Below are 25,130 nucleotides of genomic sequence, written 5' to 3' on the forward strand. Positions count from 1 at the left end.
TTAATTCTAATTGGTTTTAAAGTTAATTATGATTCAATCGATTTAATATTCTTGATCATTATTATTGTTGTATTGTGAAAAGTGACATGAGGTGGTGGCATTTGTTGTAGGTTAGCAGCTCTCCCTCTATATATTTTCACCTGATGACGATTGCTTGTGTTGCGATCGAAACGTCGTGATATTGTTATTTTTTTTAAATCCTTTATATTAAGTTCGCTTGCTTGCGTGCTTGCTTGCTTGCTTACGACCGTGCAAACCTTTCGGTCGTTTTTTAACCCACTTCCCGTGATCCAATCGAGCTGACATTTTGCACACAGACTCGTTGTGCGAGACAATTAATGTTCGTGAAAAATGTTTTCCTAAATTTTACACTGTTTAGGGAAAACAAATTAAATATTGAATTACCAATTGCTTAATACTGGCAGACAATCATCTGACCCATAGGTGGCAGCCATCTCAAGCCAGAGGACGAGAGGACTCTAGCCGCCACGCATATAAAGGATTTATAGTGAAAAACGGGTTATACTTATTTCTATCTACGTGGCTTTACCGAAAGACCCATGGAATAGGAGCAGGAGGTGGAACGACTGTCCGGTACGCGTCCACTCGCTTTCAAAAAAACATCTACGCATTAAACCGACGGGAAAACCCGTTCCCCCCGACTGACGCCATTTCGTTTCGCACGCCGCCTGTGGTTTATTATCCCAACCCCCTCCCCGCCCCCCTTTAAACAGAACGCATTCCCCTTTCGTAAACAAAAACAAGAACATCGATGGATTCCTGCACCAGGTAGGGAGTACACCAGAGCACCCGGAAAACAAACAAAAAACCCCAAAGCTTTGCACAAGGGGGCAACGCTCAATCCCCCCCCCTCCTCCGCTGCCGTACAGATGGAAACAGATGGCGTGATTAGTCCACTCCGCACGGCTCTACCTCGACGACCCACGGCACGGGAGTTTCACCGCACCCGTACGCGCGATCCAACCCTCGCCGCTGCTGCCGCTGAGTTACGGATCACACGTGTAGCAGCGTAGCAGCCGCCGCCATCACCACCGCCATCACCACCGCAGCCGCCATCACCACCGCAGCCACCGCCGCCGCCATCAACCGCCACCATCACCACCGCAGCCACCGCCGCTGCCATCACCGCCACCATCACCACCGCAGCCACCGCCGCCGCCATCACGACCGCCATCATCGCCACCATCACCACCGCCATCACCACCGCCATCACCACCACCATCACCACCACCACCGCCATCACCACCGCCATCACCACCGCCGCCCCAATCGGACAACGGAGCGCTCTCGCTGTACAATCCGACGCGGCGAAAACGAACGGCAGCGATGAATTTTTGGACTGAACAATTTGACATTGTCCACGACCGGGGGGATAAAGGAGCAATACTCTTAGTTCTTTCGGTAAAGTCACGTAGGTAAAAAATGAAATTAAAATTAATAAAAATATAAAATAATGAAATCACGACGTTTTAGATTTTATTATTTTATTTTTTTATTAATTTTAATTTCATTTTTTACCTACGTGACTTTACCGAAAGAACTAAGAGTATGAATCCTTGCAGTCACGAAAGCTTCAAATCTAGAATAAAGGAGCAAGTCGAGGGCATCTTTCGAATTCGTCACTTCCTGTGACGTCACTTTCGCAGCAAACCCAAAACGATGGAATGCCTTGCGCACCGCAGGAAGTGACGTCACAAGAGGTGATGTCACAGAAAGTGACGCTCCTTCCTGTGAGGTCACTTCCTGCGATGGCAGTACTTCTTCCCCGTCTAAAGTGTGACGTCACGTTGGCACTCTTCTGTTGCCGAGATCATTTACGAAAAAGGTTTCCTTAAATAAAAGATTTACACCGTGGCCGATGGAACACTTTGTGTCAACGTTCTCTTTCTTTACTTTGGGCGATCAAAGTGTTGTTTTTAAAACCCATCGCTTTAAAGTCGCCTCCCCTCTTGAGCTCGGTAGGCTGCCCCTGGGTTCTGTTTTAGTTCCCTGCGGAGAATCCTAGGATGGAATAAGCATTATACAATTTAAATTATTTCTACATTTTTCTTCCTTCATTTCGGTTCCGTCCCAAATTCCGTCCTCGCATCGTCGCTGATTTCGTCAAGGAGCATAAGCCACCGTCGTCGTCGTGCAAACTCCGCTAATCCCCGCAGCAACAGCGGCAGCTTTCAGCTCGGCCGTCGAAAAAAAGAGGTTCACCGCATCGCGTGCGCATTCGGATGTGCTCCCTGCGGCCGTCTGGAACGCTCTTGCAATCCGATATTAGGCAGCCACTGGGAGCTGTGCACTTTTTAAACAGTCGTCTCGATTGACAAACTCATTTCTTTACAACCGTTTGTTGTTGTGTTCGGCCGGCTGCCCCTTCCCTCAGCAGCTCCGGTTGGCACGGTTGGCTACGTCCGGTGGTGCGAATAAAGTTGAACACGCACACACAGGACAGAGACGCTGAATGCCGTTAAGAGGGGCGAACAATCACACGCTCACAAAACTGGAGACGCAGTGTTGCACATCGCCGTCAACGCGAAGTAGGCACCGGCCACCTAGACAAAATTAAAGTTTACTCAGTCGGGGACGACACGGCAGCAGTAGCAGCGACGGCAACCACCACCACAACCGCAACACCATGCCCCTGCCTTCCACTGCGAATAAACTTGGCAAGGCCCTGCTGGAACATAAGTCCTAAGACTCACGATTCGAAAGCCGGACGTACGTTGCCGAGCCGTGAATATTCATAGGCGTTTATTCCTTGCGCGAATATTATTGACAAACGATAAAGGTTTAAGAAATATGTATATACGTTCTGATTGACGCTCGCGGTAAAGGATAACTATCTATAAACTATAAACTCTTTTGATTTTCGATTTAAAGCTTTCGTGACGGCAGGGATTCATCTTCTTGGTTCTTTCGGTAAAGTCACGTAGAAGGGAAATAATAAAATAATTCAGGCGCTGTCTCCCCGACAGACCTGTTCTTCACCTGAGGACGGCTGCTTGCGTGGTGGCCGAAACGTCGTGAGAATTATTTTATTATGTTTTATTTTTATTATTTTATTATTTCCCTTCTACGTGACTGTACCGAAAGAACCAAGAAGATATTTTGATTTTACCAGGTAATGGCCACCGAACTAGGAAAGCTCTTCTTTTCAGAAGCGACCTGGCCAACGCAAATGATAGCGCAACAATAGTGGCTTACCATCATCACGTGCAAATTTATAAAATCTCTAAAACGCATGACTGTGATACTAAATGTGGAGGGGAAAAACCCAGAGGACCCAGAGAAAATCCACGCGACCACAGAGAGAGAGAGACACGAAAACTACAAATATACAACAGCAGGCGTCAGGGTTGTTATCGAACTCACGCCCTCCTGTATACCAGGCTTGGTAGTTAACATCTCCTAGCCACCGTGATGATGATAGAGATGCAAACTCCAAATCAACAGCAGGTATCCTCAGGGTCAGGGATCGAACCCACGACCTCCTGTATGCCCGGTGAGGTAGTTAACATCTCCTAGCCACCGTGATGATGAGAGAGATGCAAACTCCAAATCAACAGTAGGCATCATCAGGGTCAGGAATCGAATCCACGACCTCCTGTATACCAGGCTTGGTAGTTAACATCTCCTAGCCACCGTGATGATGATGATGAGAGAGAGATGCAAACTCAAAATCAACAGCAGGCATCATCAGGGTCGGGATCGAACCAACGCCCTCCTGTATGCCCGGTGAGGTAGTTAACATCTCCTAGCCACCGTGATGATGAGAGAGAGATGCAAACTCCAAATCAACAGCAGGCATCATCAGGGTCGGGATCGAACCCACGCCCTCCTGTATGCCCGGCGAGGTAGTTAACATCTCCTAGCCACCGTGATGATGAGAGAGATGCAAACTCCAAATCAACAGTAGGCATCATCAGGGTCAGGAATCGAACCCACGACCTCCTGTATACCAGGCTTGGTAGTTAACATCTCCTAGCCACCGTGATGATGATGAGAGAGATGCAAACTCCAAATATACAGCAGCAGGCGTCATCAGGGTCGGGATCGAACCCACACCCTCCTGTATACCCGGCGAGGTAGTTAACATCTCCTAGCCACCGTGATGATGATGATAGAGATGCAAACTCCAAATCAACAGCAGGTATCCTCAGGGTCAGGGATCGAATCCACGACCTCCTGTATGCCCGGTGAGGTAGTTAACATCTCCTAGCCACCGTGATGATGAGAGAGATGCAAACTCCAAATCAACAGCAGGCGTCATCAGGGTCGGGATCAAACCCACACCCTCCTGTATACCCGACGAGGTAGTTAACATCTCCTAGCCACCGTGTCCGCCCCCAAATATCGTTTGCGAACTCCAGTTTCAAATTGCGGTTTGCTTCAGGGTGTGTGGCTGCCCATGGGCCAGGCAGAATGCAGTTTGGGTCACGTCTTTCCCCGGAGACCACCAGCGCTGCTCCACCCGATTGGCACGTGTTTACAGGGACCCCCGATCATCACGGAAATGACCAGAAAGTCCGGCTCTACAGAAGCGTTGTGTACATTTGTATGCGCACTTGTTTGCATAAATGTCCCAGTCTTGCGCTATAAGGAACGCCCGAATACCAAAGGCACCAATTTATTATAAATATATCGGTATACAAGTGATTGCACATCTATAGGTGAATGTGCGAACATATATACCCTGTATATGTTTGGGTGTGTGTATGCGCGCAAGTAAGATCTTGCATGCGTGAGTGCGTGTTTATGCGTGCGTACACGTGTGCGCACATACAATGTGAATCGGACATGCATGTTTGTTCGTGTGTGCGTGGGATGTTTTTCCTGATTTTCCATTTGATATATAAACGCCAAAAAAACTCGGGGACCTCGATGTTTAAAAATTCACATGATCCGGAATAGTTCTTGTTGTTGTTTGGGGTTGATGTAAATGTGGCATCGTGTTTCCTGTCGTGTTTTGTTTGTATTCTTTGTTGTTGCAAGGTTCTGACATCTGTGAAAAAGATCTTTACAGCTCATCGGATTCCTCCTCCAGTATAAATACACTATTTCCTATTTTGTCGTCGCTGGAAGCGATGTTACAGGAAGTGACGTCACAAGAGGTGATGTCACAGGAAGTGATGTCACAGGAAGTGACGATCCTTCCTGTGAGGTCACTTCCTGCGACGCCGGTACTTCTTCCCGAAGCGCGCCGTCACTTCTGTTGCCGAGATCGTTGGCGAAAAAAGTTCTCGTTAAAAAAAAGATTTACTTTGGGCGATCAACATACAAACCGATTATAGAGGTTACACCGAGTACTTGAACGACAAGATTTTTTTTGTACAAAGTCTAATTTGAAGTGAATAAAAATAAAATACCAAATATAAAACGCTCCACCCCCCCCCCCCTCCCCCCCTTATGCGTACGCTCGGGCACCACTCAATGTGCTTATGAGAAAGTGAAGCGTCACTTAACCTGGAATTCGTCCACAGCTGAGAAAGCCGTTGTTGTTCCGTAATGCGCCGCGGTATTCACACTACACCGCAACATTTACAATCGTGGAGACTTTTTCAGGCTATTAACATACAATTGTTATCAAATGACAGCGTATTATCCATTCTTTTTACACTAAAAACGAGGCTCCCACAATACGTTTAACATTTAACATGTAGGCTTTCGCGACCAATATTACACGTAATAAAGGTTTTTTGGGTTAGATCCCGTAAGTATAAATGTGTCGTAACCCTCCACCACCCGACACAGCCAGTAAGGTTTGTGAAGTAAACAACGCGCCAATTAGTTACTACTACAGCAATCGTTCAATTTGTAACATTTTGTTCTGTTTACGAGACAAACCTTACTAATTTGGCTGTGTCGGGGGGGTTGGTGGGTTTAACGACACATTTATATATTTACGTGATCTAACCAAAAGAAACCTGTACTATTGATGATATTGGTCGTGAAAGCCTACTGCGTGTTAAACTGACTTAGTGGCTGAATGGCGGGTTTTGGTGTTGGTGGGTACGCGCACGCACACGCACGCACGTACAATGCGATTTGTGTGCCGTGAGACCAGCGCACTCTGCATTCACACGGCAGTCATGGCTCGGAACTTGGGGTTCGATGGCACGTTCGTCAGCTGTAAGAGGGAGAGAGCGGGGTAGAGAGAGAGAGACAGAAAGAGACAAAGAGAGACATACACATATATAGAGAGGGGGGGGGGGGTAGAGAGAAATATAGACAAAGAGAATGACACACAGAGAGAGACACAGTGAGAGACACAGTGAGAGAGACACACACAGAGACACACCGAGAGAGACACAGTGAGAGACACAGTGAGAGAGACACATACAGAGAGAGACACAGTGAGAGAGACACACACAGAGACACACACAGAGAGAGACACAGTGAGAGAGACACACACAGAGACACAGAGAGAGAGATAGTGAGAGAGACACACACAGAGAGAGAGACACAGTGAGAGAGACACACACAGAGACACACAGAGAGAGATACAGTGAGAGAGACACACACAGAGAGAGATACACAGAAAGAGAGAGGGTGAAGATGGGAGAGACATGCAGGGAAGAGAGAGAGAGAGAGACACGCGGGGAGAGATGAGAGAGACACAGGGGGGAGACACAGGGAGAGAGATGGGGTAAGAGGGGAGAGGTACAGAGAGATAGTTTAATGTTGTCATTTACAGTTTAAGAATTACATTTTCCAAGCTTCACCTCCGATGACTACGGTGGCTATGTGCAGTGCGAAAGAACTTCAACTTACTTACATACTTACATGTAATAATGTACCGTACTTATGAATGGTCTGTACGACTGATTTATATTGAAAGACACTTAGAACATGTGGTTTTGTATATTGGTCATTCTGTCGGGTATCTTACCTCTGACAGGGAGTCCGGGAACCCGACATTGTCTAAAGGATCTGTGGAAGAAAATAAAATACCCCGGTTAGATGCATGCCCTGGTCCCCCTCAGTGGGTAGGTGGTGGGTGGGTGGTGGGTAGGTGGTGGGTGGTGGGTGGGTGGGTGGTGGTGGGTGGGTGGGTTGGTGGTGGGTGGGTGGTGTTGGTGGTGGTGGGTGGGTGGTGGTGGGAAGTTTAGTGGTTGGGCGGTGAGTGGTGGTGGGTAGTGGTATTGTTAGTGGGTGGGTGGTGTTGGTGGTGGGTGGGTGGTGTTGGTGGGTGGGTGGTGTTAGTGGGTGGGTGGTGTTGGTGGTGAGTGGGTGGGTGGTGTTGGTGGTGGGTGGGTGGTGTTGGTGGTGGGTGGGTGGTGTTGGTGGTGGGTGGGTGGGTGGTATTGGTGGTGTTGGTGGGTGGGTTGGTGGGTGGTGTTGGTGGGTGGTGTTGGTGGTGGGTGAGTGGTGTTGGTGGTGTTGGTGGTGGGTGGTGTTAGTGGTGGGTAGGTGGTGTTGGTGGTGTTGGTTTTAGTGGGTGGTGGTGGTGGGTGGGTGGTGGTGGTGGGTGGTGTTGGTGGGTGGTGATGTTGGTGGTGTGGGTGGCTGGTGGTGGTGGTGCTGGTGGGTCGGTGGGTGGTGGTGTTGGTGGGTGGGTGGGTGGCGGGTGGGTGGTGGCATTAGTGGGTGGGTGGTGTTGGTGATGTTGGTGGTGGTGGTGGTGTCAGTGGGTGGGTGGGTGGTGGTGTTGGTGGGTGGTGGTGGTGTCAGTGGGTGGTGGTGGGTGGTGGTAGTGGTGGTGGTGTTAGTGGGTGGGTGGTGTTGGTGGTGTTGGTGGTGTTGGTGGTGTTGGTGGGTAGTGTTGGTGGTGGTGTTGGTTGGTGGGTGGTGTTGGTGGTGTTGGTGGGTGGGTGGTGTTGGTGGGTGGTGTTGGTGGTGTTGGTGGGTGGGTGGTGTTGGTGGTGTTGGTTGGTGGGTGGTGTTGGTGGGTGGTGTTGGTGGTGTTGGTTGGTGGGTGGTGTTGGTGGTGTTGGTGGGTGGGTGGTGTTGGTGGGTGGGTGGTGTTGGTGGGTGGTGATGGTGTTAGTGGGTGGGTGGGTGATGGTGGTGTCAGTGGGTGTTGGTGTTGGTGTCAGTGGGTGGTTGGTGGCAGTGTTGGTGTTGCGACGCTCACCTTGTGATTTTGTGGAGTTAGAGTATCTGTTGGCGTAGGAGAAATCGGCGCCGGCCGGCAGGGACATCTCGTCCACGCCTGCGGGGAGCGGACGGTCAGCACAAGCAGTCGCCACGGTAACAGCACCGGCCAGCCAATGGGCACTCAGGAACGCGCACGAACGACGTCATCGTCATCGCCGCCACGTCGTCATCGTTGCCGCGTCATCGTCGTCATCGCCATCGCCATGTCGTCATCAAAGGCGCGGTCCCCCCCACCTATCTCCCCCCATCCCCCTGTAGCTATGGTCGAGGCTACACAGGGAACCTTTGTCTCTTGTATGGGTGTGTGTGTACGTGTGTGTACATGTGTGTGTGTGCGTGCACGTGTGTGTGTGTATGTGTACGTGTGTACCTGTGTGTGTGTACGTGTGTGTGCGTGCGTGTGCGTGCACGTGTGTGTGTGCACATGTGTGCGTGTACGTGTGTGTGTGTATGTGTGTACCTGTGTGTGTGTGTATGTGTGTGTGCGTGCGTGTGTGCGTGTACGTGCACGTGTGTGTGTGCACATGTGTGTGTACGTGTGTACATGTGTGCGTGTACGTGTGTGTGTACGTGTGTGTGTGCGTGTGTGTGTACGTGTATGCGTGTGTGCGTGTACGTGTGTGTGTGTGTACATGCGTGTGTACGTGTGTGTGCGTGTGTGTGTACGTGTATGCGTGTGTGCGTGTACGTGTGTGTGTACGTGTGTGTGTAGCAGTTAGCGCTACGCTGCGCTATGAACCCGGCGACCCGAGTTCGATTCCCGCTCAAAGTCCCAACACCAGTGACGATTATCTGAACCGGTCCTGGGCCTCCCCGAGGTCGACTCGGCCTCAATTGAGCACCTGGTGCGATGTGCTGTGTAAACATCGCCGCTGGGGGAGACAAAGGCGGCCGGGCGTGGTGCTGGCCACCCACCCGCTCGTGTGGGTGGGTGGCCAGCTACTCGCTAACAGCACTTGCCCCAACAGTCTGTGAGAGGCTACACGTGGGATCTTTGTCTTTGTGCGCAGGAGGAGGAGCGGTAAACATTGACACTCACTTGGGGGTCTCACTGAGCTGCGATCCATTCTCCAGTCGTCGTCGTCGCCGCCTACACGCCACGCAAACACACTACTGTCACGGGGCGAACACACTAACGTCACGTGGCGAACACGCTAACATCACGGGGTGATTATGCTACTGTCACGTGCCGAACATGCTAACATCACACGGCGAACATGCGACCGTCACGGACCGATCACACTACTGTCACGTGCCGAACACACTAACGTCACGCAGCGAACACGCTAACGTCACGAGGCAATCACGCTAATGTCACGACGCAATCACGCTACTGTCACGTGCCGAACACGCTAACATCACGTGCCAAATACGCGACGCAACATCGGGCAACTTTCCCGTGACGTCACCATGGCGACGTCACCGCGACAACGTGCCGCCATTTTTTCCCTGGTGAAGTAATTTCGCGAGAAATTTCGCGCGAAAACGCCGGTCGGCTTCTCGTTGGCCGTCCCAAGCTTTGACTGGGCCCACCTCCTGGTCCCCCCCCCTCCTCCCGGGTACGCTCGGACACGAGTGGCCGTCGCGCTGCGACCGTTGCCTCACCGCGTGCTCCTCTGGAGAGGTCGGGCCTGTAGGAGTTGTAGGCCGGGTTCGATCGCCCCATCGTGTCTGGGACGGGAAGACACACGCGGGGACGTCGAGACACGGAGCAGCACAGACGGCAAACGCAGAAGCCGGTCCCACCACCTTCCCTGCGTCTCGCTCGAAACTCCGACCCAGAGACCTGGAGACCCGGTCTCCCCGAGGCTCGGCATGGCCCTGGTACGGCTCGGTTTGTGCCAGTGGAAAAGCATCCCGGGCCATGCCAGGCTGGCTCAGATGGCTCAGTTTGTGCCAGTGGAAAAGCAACCCGTACCGCACCAGGCTGGCTCAGATGGCTCGGTTTGTCCCAGTGGAAAAGCAAACTGTACCGCGCCAGGCTGGCTCAACACGGCTCGGTTTGTGCCAGTGGAAAAGCAACCTGGACCATGCCAGGCTGACTCAGCATGGCTCAGTTTGTGCCAGTGGAAAAGCAACCCGACCCGAGCCAGGCTGGCCCGGCACGGCCTTGGCATGGCTCGGTTTGGTGTCAGTGGAAAAGGCGTCGTCCCACCGGTGTGTGCGTTCCCGTTGGGGTGGAACGACGTGTTGAGCGTGCCGTTCCGTCCGCCCATGGCGTCGCCCGTCGTCCACGGCCTCTGGTGCTCCGGCGGTGGCTCCATGCGTCTGCGTCAACAAGGCCGTCAACAACGCCGTCAACAACGCCGTCAACAACGCCGTCAACAACGCCGTCAACAAGGCCGTCAACAAGGGTCGGCATCTGAACCCACGACCTCCTGTACACCAGGCAAGATAGTTAACATCTCCTAGCCACCGTGATGATGATGAGAGAGAGAGAGAGACGCAGACTCCAAATATACAGCAGCAGGCGTCAGGGGTCAGGATCTAACCTACGACCTGCTGTAGACTAGGCGAGGTAGTTAACATCTCGCCATGCTGAGGTCAAGCGGCGTGCGACCTCGTTGGTTGCAACGGAGAAAAGGGGGGGTGAGGGGGGGTGGGGGGGTGGGGGGAGTGGGGGGGGTGGTGGCCACCACCACCAACTCACCTCACGGTCTCCACTTGAGTCTCTGTGGGGAATGGAGAGGGAGGGAGAGGATAAAAAGAGAGCACAGATTGATTTTGTTGCACAATTGTAAAACACGTAAAATCTTTAATTTTAAAAGGAAGGGAGTGGAGGGGGCAGTGCGGGGGGGGGGGGGGGGGTAGGGGCCCCTCACTCGTGTTCTTGTTGGATTTGGGCGGCGGGCTCTTTTTCTGCTTGCGCTTGCGTCGGCACATGAGGATGAGCAGCAGCAGCAGCAGGAGCAGCAGCAGGCCGCCCACTCCGCCCACCACGCCGCCGATGATGGCCGAGCGAGTCGCAGGCCACGGATCCTCTGTGATGTGGGGGGGGGGGGGGGTGGAGGGGGAACGTGAGTTAGTAAGGAAGTCTTACTTGTGCGTGTGGAGAAACACAAGGTAGTAAGTCGTACGTGCGTGGGGAAATACAAGATAGCGAGTCTTACGTGTGTGTGTGTGGAGAAACAAATTAGTAAGTCGTATGTCTGTTAGGAAACAAAAGTCTTACATGTGTAGGGAAATACAAGTTAGTGAGGAAGTATTACGTGTATGTGGGGAAACACAGGTTAGTAAGTCTTACGTGTGTGTGTGTGAAGAAACACAGGTTAGTAAGTCTTGCAGGTGTGGGGAGAAACACAAGTTAGTCCGTCTCACAGGTGTGTGAAGAAACACAAGTTAGTAAAATATAGTAAGTTAGTAAGTCAAGTGCATTTCTTATCTTGCACTCTCACGAGTCCAGTCTATCACGAATGCGCACCGATCACATGTACGTAGTGAGCTCTTTGGAACGACACCTCAGGCTCAGGCTCAGGCACGGATTCCCCATGACGTGAGCCCTGTTACTGCTTCCAGGTCTTACAGGGACTGCGCTGGTGGCATCGCCCCAACTGGGCTTCTGTGAATAAAAGCCTCATAGCTCTGATTCTGGTACAAAGTTCGCACGTGGCGGGCAATGGCAGATCGCCATGGGCTGAGGATTGACGTGGGTCTGCTGAGGCCCGGTGCGCGTTGATCAGCAAGATAATACGGAGTGGACAAATGCATACTCTTGGAGACGAGTTGCCATGGTTTAACAGAAAGCTGGTTTAGCTAGTCTCATGTTGAGATGAGATCATACATCCAGAAGTTTCACATGAGCTGTGGCGTTTAGCAACGCGTCGCCTGCGACAGGGCAGTTAGGGCACGTGCCGTTGGCGAGGAGTGGTAGCGCCTATGTACATAAACACCACACCCAGACAAAGGTCCCCCAGTGTAACCTTTAACAGTGCAGTTGGTGTGGCAAGTTCTGAAAGTTTGAAGTGTATTTAAAAGTTTTAAAAAATGTGCAACAAAAGGGCATTCAATAAAAAAATGTGTCAAAAAATAGTTTAAAGCCCACAAAGTAACTTCGGAGCCAAATTCCACAGGCCAAACACAGAAAATCTCGAGAAAACGCTTTCCATCTCTTCCACCAGACCGCAGATTAGAAAAAATAGCTACCTAACAAAAACACACACTGGCGTAACAGCAAGTCAACGACGGCAACCGTCTAACCAAAATAAACCATGCTGCAGACCTATCAGAGCGACAGCCGCGCTAGACTGCTGTCCCGTGCACGGCACCGCAGTGAACTTGTAGCTCCCCCTGTCCTTCACTTGCGCCAGCTTGACGCGCAAGGACCCATTGGCGTAGGCTGCAGTCCGTCCGACGTAGCCGTTTCCTTCAGAAAACTCCTGCGGCTCCGCTCCGTTCCCCGGCAGGATCCAGCTCGCCACCGTCTGCTCGCCGAACGTCCAGATGACGTTCGCCTTGCCGAAGAAGGCATAGCTCAAGGACAACGTGGAGTCGAGGCCAGGCGTCGAGATAATAGAGGTGCTGGGCACGGTCAGGTTCGCCGCGCCGCTGGTCGTCGCGCCTGCGGAGCAGTCGGGAGAGCGGTGGTGACGATGCGGTTCTTTATTTTCACATCAACGGCGCCATTTTGTTTTCAGGGTCGCCATTTTGTTATTTCTGCAGTGATGCCATTTTGTGGTTTTCATGACGCCATTTTTTTAATTTTATGCGCGGGTTTTGGCTCATTGTGAAGTTCCCCCCAGTGCTGCGATGATGTGAATCTGAGTTGTGGAGGGAATTATAGATCTGGAGGGAAGTCTGGATGTGGATGCGGGGCTACCAGAGCAGAAGGGTGGGGGGCTACCCAATTGGTGGGTGGGGTTGTGACGTCGCTCATGCTCAGCACATGGAGGTCCGCTCGTTTCTTCCTTGGGGGCTGGTGGGTTGAGTCGGCATGGCTACATAGGCGTCAGTGAGGCTGACAGAGGGAGGGAGCAGCTCCCAGCCCACCACGAGTCTCAGCCGAGCCTCGCAAGACATTGGCAGGTCTCAATAAATTTCGCGCTAGACTCTATTGGCAAGAGACAGTTGAGTTCCCACAAAATTGCCCCCCTGTTGCGATTCACTTGTACGAAGAGGTGCTAGGTGGATTGACACATTGAGGGATTGTGAGAAACAGCGATGGCTTGGGAGGATAGGCCATCATCCAGCAGTGGATTGTGCGGCTGACGGCGACTGGACGATGCCGTCGCCGCTGCTGCTGCCGCCCCCGAGTACAATGGCTTTCCGCGTTTATCCGGGATCTGAATACGCCGAGATACTTTTCATCATCACGAATCAGGGGCGAGGGGACCGCTCAATAAAATTTGGTGGAGGGGGTGGTGGTGGTGGTGGTGGGGGGGAAGGGGAGAGGTGGTGGTGGAGCGTAGTGGGACCTCTTCTCTATCTCTCTCCATCCCTTTACTCACATTCGAGCTCCAGCAGCACGGGCGCGCTCGTCCCATTGCTCACTGGGTTCTCCGCGCGGCACGAGTAGCTGCCGCGGTGGCTGAATGCCAAGTTGCTGATGGTGTAGTTAGCGGAGCCGAGGTTCGCGGCAGCGGGCTTGAGCGTGGCGATGAGGTCGCCATACTTATAGAAGGAGAACACGAGGCCGGCGCCGCTGGTGACGCTTGCTGCAGAGCACTGCAGGGTCGCGCTGTCGCCAAATTTGGGCGGCGAGGGCGGAAGCAGTTGCAGCATCGCGTTGGTGATGACCTCTACGTGGAGTCGTATGGTGGTGGTGGTGGGTTGGAGGGGGCAGAGAGGGTGAGGGGGGAGGAGATTGATGGATAAGTTCAAGCGGTGAGGGGGCGAGGCACGAAGGGGAGGGGGGGTTCACAATGGCTGTGTCGGAAGCACTGAGCAGACACGATTGGAGGCCATGGGTTCGAGACTTGGGTCTGGCTGTGTGTGTGTCTGTCTCTTCACAACCGGGCTGCTAAGATGCGGCAAGTTGGCACGGTAGGGGGTAGAGCTTGGTGCATCTGCCGGTTATCTCAGTCAGCCCACCCATGGCACCTGCTGGGTCTGTCCCGAGATCTCCTGTGTTTGAGGTGTCTTAACTCAACGTGTTTCTTTATTTCTTAGTTGCACAAAACGAGCGTTTTCTAAAGTTATATCTTCGCCTGTTCACGTAGTGCATCACCCTGTCGCACGGTAAAAGACTGTATCCATTCGCTCCCCACCCGGCTCTTCTCATAGCCCCACGTTTATACTGCAAAAACCGGAAGTGACGTCATGGGTTCAACCAACGGAGCATCTAACCACAGGGGGGGTTTCTAAACAGTTGGAATATTCAAAATCAAATATAACCAGTCCGTCAACAAATGTATGACAGATGTACATCAAATGTATATACAGAAATAATACACTCACTTTCTGTCTTATGGCTCTTACATTACCAGCCCCTAATTGGCTAGGCAGGGAGCATACCAGTTACTCTTAACTTTAACCTTAAGAGCCACAAACTCTAAATAATAATCGTCACTTATAACAATAATAACTTCTTGTATTTCTGCCACTTATTGGTTGTCTTGAGCCTTCTCTTTATCTTATCCGTATACTTTAATGCTGGTTCTTGTAACAGACAGAGCTTTTTAATAGGTCGTTCTAGTGTGCTGAACTTCGTTTTAACACACACACACACACACGACAGACAGAACTGTTGGAGACTGGAATGGTCTTGATAATTCTTCTGGCTGAAGCGGATTAAGTCGATCTCAGCCTGGGTTAAATTTTATACTGTAAGAAGTTCCTTTTCCAGTGTAGCTTTAAGTTTCTGTATTCTTAGGTTTTTTCGGTAAAGTCACGTAGGTAAAAAATTAAAATTAATAAAAGTAAAATAAAATAAAAATAATAATATTTTACTTTTATTAATTTTATTTTTTTACCTACGTGACTTTACCGAAAAAACCTAAGAATATGAATCCTTGCAGTCACGAAAGATTCAAATATAGAATTTAAGTTTCTGCATGCACTGCTTGAGAAGTATATTCTGCCTCTCTGGGTTACTTTCAGCCTGACTGATTGTAGCTCAAACTATTTTATTTTATTCCTCAAATGCAGCAGAATCGCTTTCATTCGGAAAAACCATGCAACTGCATTCTTCAGATGATACCAACTTGAGTAGTGATTGACAAGTCTGTTCACTGTATTAGAGTTCTCTTTGATACCGAGAAGATTGACTGTTACCGACTTCTTGATCTCATCGTCATCTGAGTTTTGACTCATTTGAATTGGTCGTTCGTGCCATTCACTTGGAGCCATCCGCAGGAATTTGGGTCCCCGAATCCATTTTTCACTTTTGATGAAGTTTTCAGCTTTCAAACCTCTTGAAGCATGATTTGCTGGGTTCACTAAGGTATTGAAATACTTCTAATGGGTCGGTTCTGTGGCCTCACGGATTGTAGCGATCATGTTTGCCACAATGGTCTTGAAACGAGTGGTTTCATTCTCTATGTACTTCAGCGCTGTAGTGCTATCCGTCCAAAAGGTAGACTCTTTGAGCAGCACTTGATGTCCTTGTCCGAGCATCTTATCCACCTTTATGGCTCTTTCTTTTTCTGTGATAAACGATATGACATCTCTGCTGTTGCTTACCCACTTTGTCAAGTAGATTCCCTCACTAAAACACAAAGTTCGGAGATCTCTCGACAGAGTGACAGCACGGTCTTCAGATGACACAGGCTTCAAGCAGTCGTCGATTTAGAAGTTCATGCGTACTGTGTCAACCGCCTCTGGTGTTGACTCGGTTCTTCCATCTCCGGCTGTTCTTCTTAGTGCATAGGATGCACAGCTGGGTGATGAAGTGACTCCAAACAGGTACGCAGTCATTCTGTACTCCTCTGTGGCTTGACTCAGGTCACCATCAGGCCACCACTCGATGTCCGCCATCGTACCCCAAAGTTCTTTTCCAAATCTGGTCAACACACCATTGAGAGTGTTGGCGAGATTGGGTCTTTGGAGTAACTGTTCATTCAATGAGGTTCCTTGGTATGTTGCAATGCAGACGAAGACTACACTCATCTTCTTTTTCTTCGGGTGGTACACCCCATGGTGAGGAATACACCACACTCTTCTGCCTTCTTGTTCCAGCTGCTTTTTAAGCATTTTAACAGCAAAGCCCTTTGCAATGTCTCTCATGCAGATTTTGTAGTCCTCGTGGAAATCTGGGCTCTTGCCCAGCCTTCTATTGAGACTGCTGATGTGCTGCCTTGCAATGCAGCAGTTGTTCAGCATTTTCATATTCTCACTTCTCAATGGCAAACCAGTGGTATAGTGTCCATCAGCCAGTTTTGGCGAATTGCCCGATGATGCTGGATGCAATTGCCAGCCAAACGTCGTACTCAAAAATTGCAAATGTTGTGGTTTCACTCTTCAACACACCGGTGGGCGAAAGCAGTGAACTATTTGTCTTTTGTCAACGTGACACTTTTTTGCTGATTGGCCGTGTCGGGTGGTGGAGGGTTACACAACATTTATAAATAACGCGATCTAACACAAAAACGTTTATTATGAATAATATTGGTCGCGAAAGCCTACGTGTTAAATCTGCTGACCTTGTCACAGATTGCATGAACTGATGGTCGTCTTGTGACATCTCTGGTTTGTCCTTACAACTGCATTCTGAGAAGTCTGTGTTGTATTGTTGGACTAACAGTTCTTCAATGTTTGAGATGGAGATACAGTTTGTTGTGAAACTTTGCCATGTTCCATTGGCATCTCCTGTTCTCATAGGTTCGTTCACTACCCAGCCAAAAGTGGTCTTGATTGCGTAGGGTCCATCACCTTCACTATTTATCACCTTCCATGGTTCCATTGCTCTGTGTGCATTAGTTCCTATCAGCAGGCCTATCTCTGCCTCAATGCATGGGAGGTGCACTTCTCTCAGATAGGGCCATCTCTCAACATCATGCTGTAATGGTATGTTTCATTTCTTCACTGGAATGTCACTGTGGGTGAAGACCATTGGCAGGTCAATATAATCTCCCTCTTCAAGTCCACTCACTTCCAGGTCTGACAGGATATTACTGTGTACCAACTTCTCCTGACCCATGGTTCGCAGAAGGATTTCAGTTCTACTGCCTCTGACGTTGAGTTGTTTCCTCAGGATTTCAGTACAAAATGTCGCTGAACTCCCTGGATCCATGATACACTCGCCGCTTCGTTTGGATTTGATTTTCACTGGAACAATGGCGAGAATACAATGTTCGTCTCCAGCCCCGGTGTAGCCACAGGTTTCATGCTTAAGGGACGCAAGTAGCACTTGAGGCTATCTTTCTCTTCAGTCGTGCCATCTTCATTCCTTTTAGAGGTGACACAGTTTTCTTTAATGGACGTGCAGCACGCTTGGATGCTTCAAGTTACACTCTTGACATGTAATTCTTTTCTTACACTCCTTGCTAAGGTGCCCTTGTATAAGACATCCAAAGCAAAGTCCTCTTTTCTTCAGAAACTCAATTCTGTATTTCTGTGGCTGTTCCCTGATCACAGAACAAGCACGGTTTCTGGAAGCCATTAGCAGGCTTGCCTCGACTATTTTTCCCGAGGTGAGTATTGTGCTTCCCCTTCTTCAGAAGGCATGACGCTTATTGCAAAACTGCTTCCTTTAAGGCCACTCATCTGATGGGTCTTTATCTCTGCAGTCTTGTCTTTTACCTTTCCCGCAATGCCTCTGTTGGTGTCCTGCATGTCTCCAAACAGCGGATCCATTGCAACTTTTGCTTGCTTGTCGACGAAGTCCACCAAGTCTGTAAACCTGCCTCTTCTTCCTTGTCTTTCTTGAACATTGAAGGCCTTCCCTCTTCACTTCTCTCTCATCGTGTATGGAAGCTTTGAGATGATCACTCGCATGTTCGTGAGATTATCCATTTCATCCATGTACTCAATATCTTCCATGGCGTTCCGACATCCTATCAAGAACAATGCATATGTGTGCAATGCTTTTCCATCTTCATTTTTGATCTGAGGCCAATGCCAAGCTTTCGCCATATAGGCACTGGCTATCTTCAGCTCATCACAATAGTGCTTCTGAAGTAGCTGCCTGGCTTCCTGGTAGCCTCTGGTTGGACTCAAATTCTTAGGTTTTTTTCGGTAAAGTCACATAGGTAAAACATCAGAATTAATAAAAAATAAAATAAAATAAAGATCACGACGTTTCGGAGGCAACACAAGTCTCCGTCATCAGGTGGGACCGTCACAGCCAGATTAGCTGCATCAAGTGAGGCAATGATTCAAGATGTAATCCCTTAAAAGCGAGTTGAGGGGGGAGGAGAGGGGGGGGGAGCTCATCAGAATGTGGTAGCCAATGAATGGAACGTATCGGGAGGGAGGGGGGCGGGGCCAAAAGGGTGGGCGACGGCGTGGAAGCGATTGTGCGCAGGCGACAAACTGCTGCACACGCCAACGCATTGGACAGAGAGGGGGGAGGGGGAGGCCTGATACACATCATATGTTCACAACTGCACACGAGATTTTGTGGTTCTCCACTGGTGAATTGTTCCAGGTAATAAAACTTGTCTTGGCTACTCTCTGTCTTACTGTCAATGGTGTGCTAGAAAGCTCTGATGAAGGACTTGTAGACAAGTGGATCATCTTAGAACACAGGAATGTCTCTGAGAAAGATGAGAAAAATTTTGCTGTTTTACAAGCATCTCTGTAATCTTGTTCTGATGCTGCATCACTTGATGAAGATCTATTTCATTCCTTTCAGGCATCTGGTGGTGTTGACTTGGGTCTGGTCTGTAATATGATGTACTTGTACCAGCCTCTCTACCTCTTGAAATAGTTGATTCAGGGTCCTCGTATGCTCCTATAACATGGGCCGGCTGGGTTTTCTCCAATGCTCTGTCTCTATACTCTTTGTCCAGTCCTGAGATGTTGCTGGATCTTGTCTTGGTCTTGAAGTACTCATGCTTGCCATCCAAAGTGTCCATATTCTCCAAACACCTTTAGCTTAGCACTGGATGCTGCAATAGCAGTCTCCGATTCCAACTGCTCCTTTTGAACTTTCAGCTGTACTTCTTCAAGCTCGATTTCGTGTTTCTTCTTTAAAGATGCTGCCTTGGCTAACAGAGCTGCATGTTCTGCTTCTTCTAGTACACGTGCCGACATTGCGGAGCTTTTAGAGGAAACTATCGAGTCATTTCCAGTTACGGAGCGATGCTCACTTGTGTTTTTGCTCCGTGGAACTGATAGTAATGATATGCTGTCTCCTGGATCAACATCATCTTCATCTTTCTTATCTTCAGATACTTCTGTGATCCACTTTTCCATGGGCTTTTCTGACCCTTGTGCTGCCTTGTATTGTAGATGACTTTGCCATGTCGTCCGCCATCTTGTTTCATCAGTGCACAACGTGTTGCAAAAGGTTTCAAAACTCTTAAGAGTTATTCAAGGAAAATAACCTTTGCAGATGCGTTCCTAAAAAATATGCACCGTCTTGGCTTGGCAAAGCGAATACAGCTCACAGTTCTGTTTATGTAACTAGCAGGCTTCAGTAACTCAGTAACGTTTGCTTGTCTTTCACTCTTGGTAACAATCTTCTGTCGTACAAACTTGATGGTAGAATAATACATAGTGTTATATTAAAATGGATAAGGCAGCAACTGCAGCAGCAGCAGCAACTGCAGCAGCAGCAGCAACTGCAGCAGCAGCAACTGCAGCTCCCTTTGATGCTGTTAATCCTACATAATGCACATGCATATGCAGTACTAATAACATTCCTGCATTTCCCATAAATATGCTAAATTATTCTTGATATGCAAATTCCTTTGTCTAGGCGCCCAGCTTATATATATGCTCCAAGCTCGTGTGCCGTTTCATTCAGACTCTGTCGCCTCGACGGACCTGGTTTTCACCTGAGGACGGCTGCTTGCGTTGTGGCCGAAACGTCGTGAGAATTATTTTATTATGTTTTATTTTTATTATTTTATTACTTCCCTTCTACGTGACTTTACCGAAAGAACCAAGAAGTTGATGGTACCTTCTTCTTAGACACGAACTTGTTGCCTCCTGCGTGGTGAGACGTGAAGAGCGTTAACTCTCTTCTCTCTTGCACGGCTTTCTTCCACGTGAGTAGTAGTCTTTTACTTGTGTAGGCGCAGCTTTCTTGTACCAGAAAATAAGCTACGCCTGAACTTGCGGGAGCAACACGTCTGACGCGTGTTTGAGGTGTCTTAACTCAAAGTGTTTCTTTATTTCTTAGTTGCACAAAAAAAGTGTTTTCTAAATTTATATCTTCGCCTGGTCACGTACTGTATCACCCTGTCGCACGGTAAAAGACCATCCACTCGCTCCCCACCCCACGTTTATACTGCAAAAACCGTAAGTGACGTCATGGGTTCAACCAACGGAACATCTAACCACAGGGGGGGGTTTCTAAACAGTTGGAATATTCAAAATCAAATATAACCAGTCCGTCAACAAATGTATGGCAGATGTACATCAAATGTATATACAGACATAATATACTCACTTTCTGTCTTATGGCTCTTACACACCCGACACAGCCAACTAGTAAGGGTTGTCACGTAAACAGAACATGCCAATTCGTCACTAGTACGGCACTAGTGTGTAGTGTATAGTGTAGTGTATGGTAGTGTAGTGTATACGAGTACAGCACAACGGTTGTGTGTTGGAGAGCCAAGCTGCAACATTTACAATCTGAGTACGACGTTTCACCAATAATAACAACTAGCTTCATCTCTATAAGGAACTAAACACGAGGACTTCTCCACAAACCTGTCTGTCGCCTGATGAAGCTGGTTGTAATTACTGGCGAAACGTCGTACTGAGATTGTAAATGTTATGGCTTGGCTCTCCAACACACCGGTGCTGCTGTACTAGTGACGAATTGCCACCTTTTGTTTACGTAACAACCCTTACTAGTTGACTGTGTCAGGTGAAATTTACGTGGCAATTGAATCCAACAAAAATTAACCCGTAAAAACAAAGTTTTTCACTATAAATCCTTTATATGCGTGTTCAATGGGCCACAACCCAGCCCACATTGGTCTTTGAAACGGGCGGCGAGAGTCCTCTCGTCCTCTGGCTAGAGATGGCTGCCACCTATGGGTCAGATGATTGCCTGCCACCATTAAGCAATTGGTAATTAAATCTAATTTTTTTTTCCTAAAAAGTGTAAAATTTTGGAAAAAAATTTCACCAAAATAAATTGTCACGCACAACGAGTCTGTGTGCAAAATGTCAGCTCGATTGTATCATGGGAAGTGGGTTAAAAAACGACCGAAAGATTTGCACGGTCGTAAGCAAGCAAGCAAGCAAGTGAACTTAATATAAAGGTTTAACACGTAGGCTTTCGCGACCAATGTTATTCATAATCAACGATTTTTGGGTTTAGATCGCGTTTATTTATAAATGTGTCGTAACCCTCCATTACCCGACACGGCCAATCAGTAAAAAATGTGTCACGTTGACAAAGACAAATAGTTCACTGCTTTAGCCCACCGGTGTGTTGAAGCAACAACATTCACAATTTGAGTACGACGTTTCGCTGGTAATTACAACCAGCATCATCGGGCAATTCGCCAGAATGGTGAGGCTCTCCTGTGTCTCCCGTTCTTATATAGAGCAGCAGCAGGATGACGTCATCATTAACTCATTAACTCATCAGGTGCAAAGATTCAAGGGGGGAGTGATTGTAATTATATACTAGATTAGTAATCAGGCTATTGTTACGATGCGAGTTGTAGATTAGTAATCATTTGGAATGTGTTTTATTGTGATTATGCTACATTAGTAATCTGTTAGTGGTTGTTTCCCTTATAAGTAATTGTAATGTATCTTATTTAATAATACGCTTCCAGGCCGCACTAAGCCTGTAGCTGTCTGAGCGATTAAAGTTATTTCTGTTTCTCTCAATTTCAATCGATTCTCTAATTAGTCTTTGCCAGTAGTAACTAGTTTTACACAACACTTCCACGTTGTCAAAATCAATTGAGTGTCCCTGTTGGCATGCATGTTCTGCTACTGCCGACAGTTGTGTTTGTGATAGTTTAATATTTCTCTGGTGTTCTTTAAGTCTTACACTAACGTTACGCCCTGTCTGTCCAATATAGCATCTGCCACATACACAATTAATCCGATATACACCTTCTGTTGATAATTTAGGTAATTCGTCTTTAGTGCACGTTACTAGTTGTTGAATTTTGTGTACTGTACCAAATCTTACTGTAATGTTTTGCTTTTGCAAAACACGGGCTAATTTATCAGTTACTCCTGAGATAAATGGTATTTTTATTGTTTTAATAATCTGATCGCTTTCAGCAGTGTTGCTTTGCGATCGTGATTTGGCTTTTAGTGCTCTGTTAATTTGAGCATTATTGTAGCCATTCTGTCTTAGTGCTTCTTTAACATGTTTAATCTCTCTCACTAGACTTTCACCATCTGACACTGTTTTAGCCCGATGCAGAGATTCGAAGGTAATACCAAACGCAGTTAAAATAACACATCACATAAAGTCTTCTAAGGCTAACAAAATACTACACAAAGCTAGCGAATTATTATTAATAGAGAGAATACAACACAACAGGAGTGAATTATCCAACATTTCTGAATCGCTAAAGCATTTACATTTAAATATAAGCAATAGTGTGTCCATGCATGATTGGAATATAATCGATACTATAACACAACAATCGGCTGATAATGTGTTTAATCTAACAAATGCTAACCAAATTAACAAATTTTCTAGACTTTACAATAAACAAATCCTATTAAAAACGAACAATTTGAAAACAAAACCGTAATGAACTTGACTAACACTGATTTAACCACTGACATGATTTCTGTCCTTTCTAAAGGCCTTAACTTTGCCGTTACCCCACGCACAATTCCAGTGGATGAGATAATTGCTGAGGTAGAATCAGCAGTAAGACTCCTTCCACATAATGAGGCAGAGATGACTAGACACGAGGTTGCCAAAATTATTGAGAATAGTAAAGTACCTAAAGTAAATATTAGCTCGAACGAGGCAAAAGCCTTAAGAGAGCTTCGTCTAAACAAAGATATTCAAATCCTAGCAGCTGACAAGGGCCGCACTACAGTAGTGATGTCACGAGCCGATTATGATAATAAAATTAAAGATTTATTAGAGGAAAGTACCTACATTAAAATTAAACGAGATCCAACTAATACTTTGGAACGTAAGACTACTGCAATCATTGCAAATTCATTAATCCCAAAAAATGAGCAATTCCTAATGAAGCCAAGGGCTTCAAAACCACCTAGACTGTATGGGCTACCAAAGATCCATAAAGTCGGCATCCCTTTACGACCTATAGTCAGTACAATTGGCTCTGCCACCTATAAATTAGCAAAATATGTAACTAAACAAATTCAGCCTTACATCGGTAGGACATCATCATTCATAAGAAATTCAGAACATCTTGTGAATATGATCAAAGATATTAAACTTAACCCTAATGATATTTTGGTGAGTTTTGATGTGATTTCGCTATTCACTAAGGTTCCAGTGAGCGAGTCACTTAAATTACTTGATACACTGGTAAAGAATACAGGTTTACCAAAAGATATTCCGAAACTCGCAGACCATTGTTTAAATAACACTTACTTCTTATGGAGAGGCGAATTCTTTAAACAAAGGGAGGGAGCAGCAATGGGCTCTCCTTTATCTCCTGCTATAGCAAATTTGTACATGGAAAACTTTGAAACCAGAGCACTTGCCTCGAGCACATTAAAACCATCCTTTTGGTTTAGATATGTGGATGACACTTTGGTTGTCTGGCCACATGGTAAAGATACACTTAACGATTTTCTAAATCATCTCAATGCACAAAACCCGGCCATTCAGTTCACCATGGCAATGGAGGTGAATAACACACTCCCGTTCCTGGATATTTTACTTGGGCATGGCCCAAACGGTAAAATAACACACAGCGTTTACAGAAAGCCAACGCACACTGATGCCTATCTGAATGCAGATTCGCATCATCACCCAGCTCAGAAATCCTCTCTTATCAAGACGCTCATACATCGGGCTAAAACAGTGTCAGATGGTGAAAGTCTAGTGAGAGAGATTAAACATGTTAAAGAAGCACTAAGACAGAATGGCTACAATAATGCTCAAATTAACAGAGCACTAAAAGCCAAATCACGATCGCAAAGCAACACTGCTGAAAGCGATCAGATTATTAAAACAATAAAAATACCATTTATCTCAGGAGTAACTGATAAATTAGCCCGTGTTTTGCAAAAGCAAAACATTACAGTAAGATTTGGTACAGTACACAAAATTCAACAACTAGTAACGTGCACTAAAGACGAATTACCTAAATTATCAACAGAAGGTGTATATCGGATTAATTGTGTATGTGGCAGATGCTATATTGGACAGACAGGGCGTAACGTTAGTGTAAGACTTAAAGAACACCAGAGAAATATTAAACTATCACAAACACAACTGTCGGCAGTAGCAGAACATGCATGCCAACAGGGACACTCAATTGATTTTGACAACGTGGAAGTGTTGTGTAAAACTAGTTACTACTGGCAAAGACTAATTAGAGAATCGATTGAAATTGAGAGAAACAGAAATAACTTTAATCGCTCAGACAGCTACAGGCTTAGTGCGGCCTGGAAGCGTATTATTAAATAAGATACATTACAATTACTTATAAGGGAAACAACCACTAACAGATTACTAATGTAGCATAATCACAATAAAACACATTCCAAATGATTACTAATCTACAACTCGCATCGTAACAATAGCCTGATTACTAATCTAGTATATAATTACAATCACTCCCCCCTTGAATCTTTGCACCTGATGAGTTAATGAGTTAATGATGACGTCATCCTGCTGCTGCTCTATATAAGAACGGGAGACACAGGAGAGCCTCACCATTCTGGCGAATTGCCCGATGATGCTGGTTGTAATTACCAGCGAAACGTCGTACTCAAATTGTGAATGTTGTTGCTTCAACACACCGGTGGGCTAAAGCAGTGAACTATTTGTCTTT

General features: G+C 47.5%; 1 protein-coding gene across 2 annotated transcripts in view; it reads right to left on the bottom strand.

Annotated features, from left to right (window-relative positions):
• Positions 1–2,746: 2,746 nt before the first annotated feature.
• LOC133358501 (immunoglobulin superfamily member 10-like) overlaps positions 2,747–25,130 on the bottom strand; it is a 41,140-nt gene continuing 18,756 nt past the window's right edge. Inside the window, exons 5-14 of one of the 2 annotated variants that reach the window (XM_061576850.1) lie at positions 13,554–13,844; positions 12,329–12,667; positions 10,932–11,090; positions 10,760–10,781; positions 10,265–10,377; positions 9,718–9,780; positions 9,149–9,199; positions 8,087–8,164; positions 6,902–6,942; positions 2,747–6,139 (exon numbers count right to left, since the gene is read on the bottom strand). In XM_061576850.1, the coding sequence (XP_061432834.1) occupies positions 6,089–6,139; positions 6,902–6,942; positions 8,087–8,164; positions 9,149–9,199; positions 9,718–9,780; positions 10,265–10,377; positions 10,760–10,781; positions 10,932–11,090; positions 12,329–12,667; positions 13,554–13,844 (1,208 nt within the window). In that variant the 3' untranslated portion in view covers positions 2,747–6,088. Of the gene's footprint in view, positions 6,140–6,901; positions 6,943–8,086; positions 8,165–9,148; positions 9,200–9,714; positions 9,781–10,264; positions 10,378–10,759; positions 10,782–10,931; positions 11,091–12,328; positions 12,668–13,553; positions 13,845–25,130 lie in introns of both variants that reach the window. The other variant, XM_061576849.1, reaches the window with a different exon arrangement.

Source organism: Lethenteron reissneri, chromosome 62, assembly GCF_015708825.2.
Source record: "Lethenteron reissneri isolate LAM-NWPU_2019-01 chromosome 62, ASM1570882v1, whole genome shotgun sequence".
Lineage (NCBI taxonomy): Eukaryota > Metazoa > Chordata > Hyperoartia > Petromyzontiformes > Petromyzontidae > Lethenteron > Lethenteron reissneri.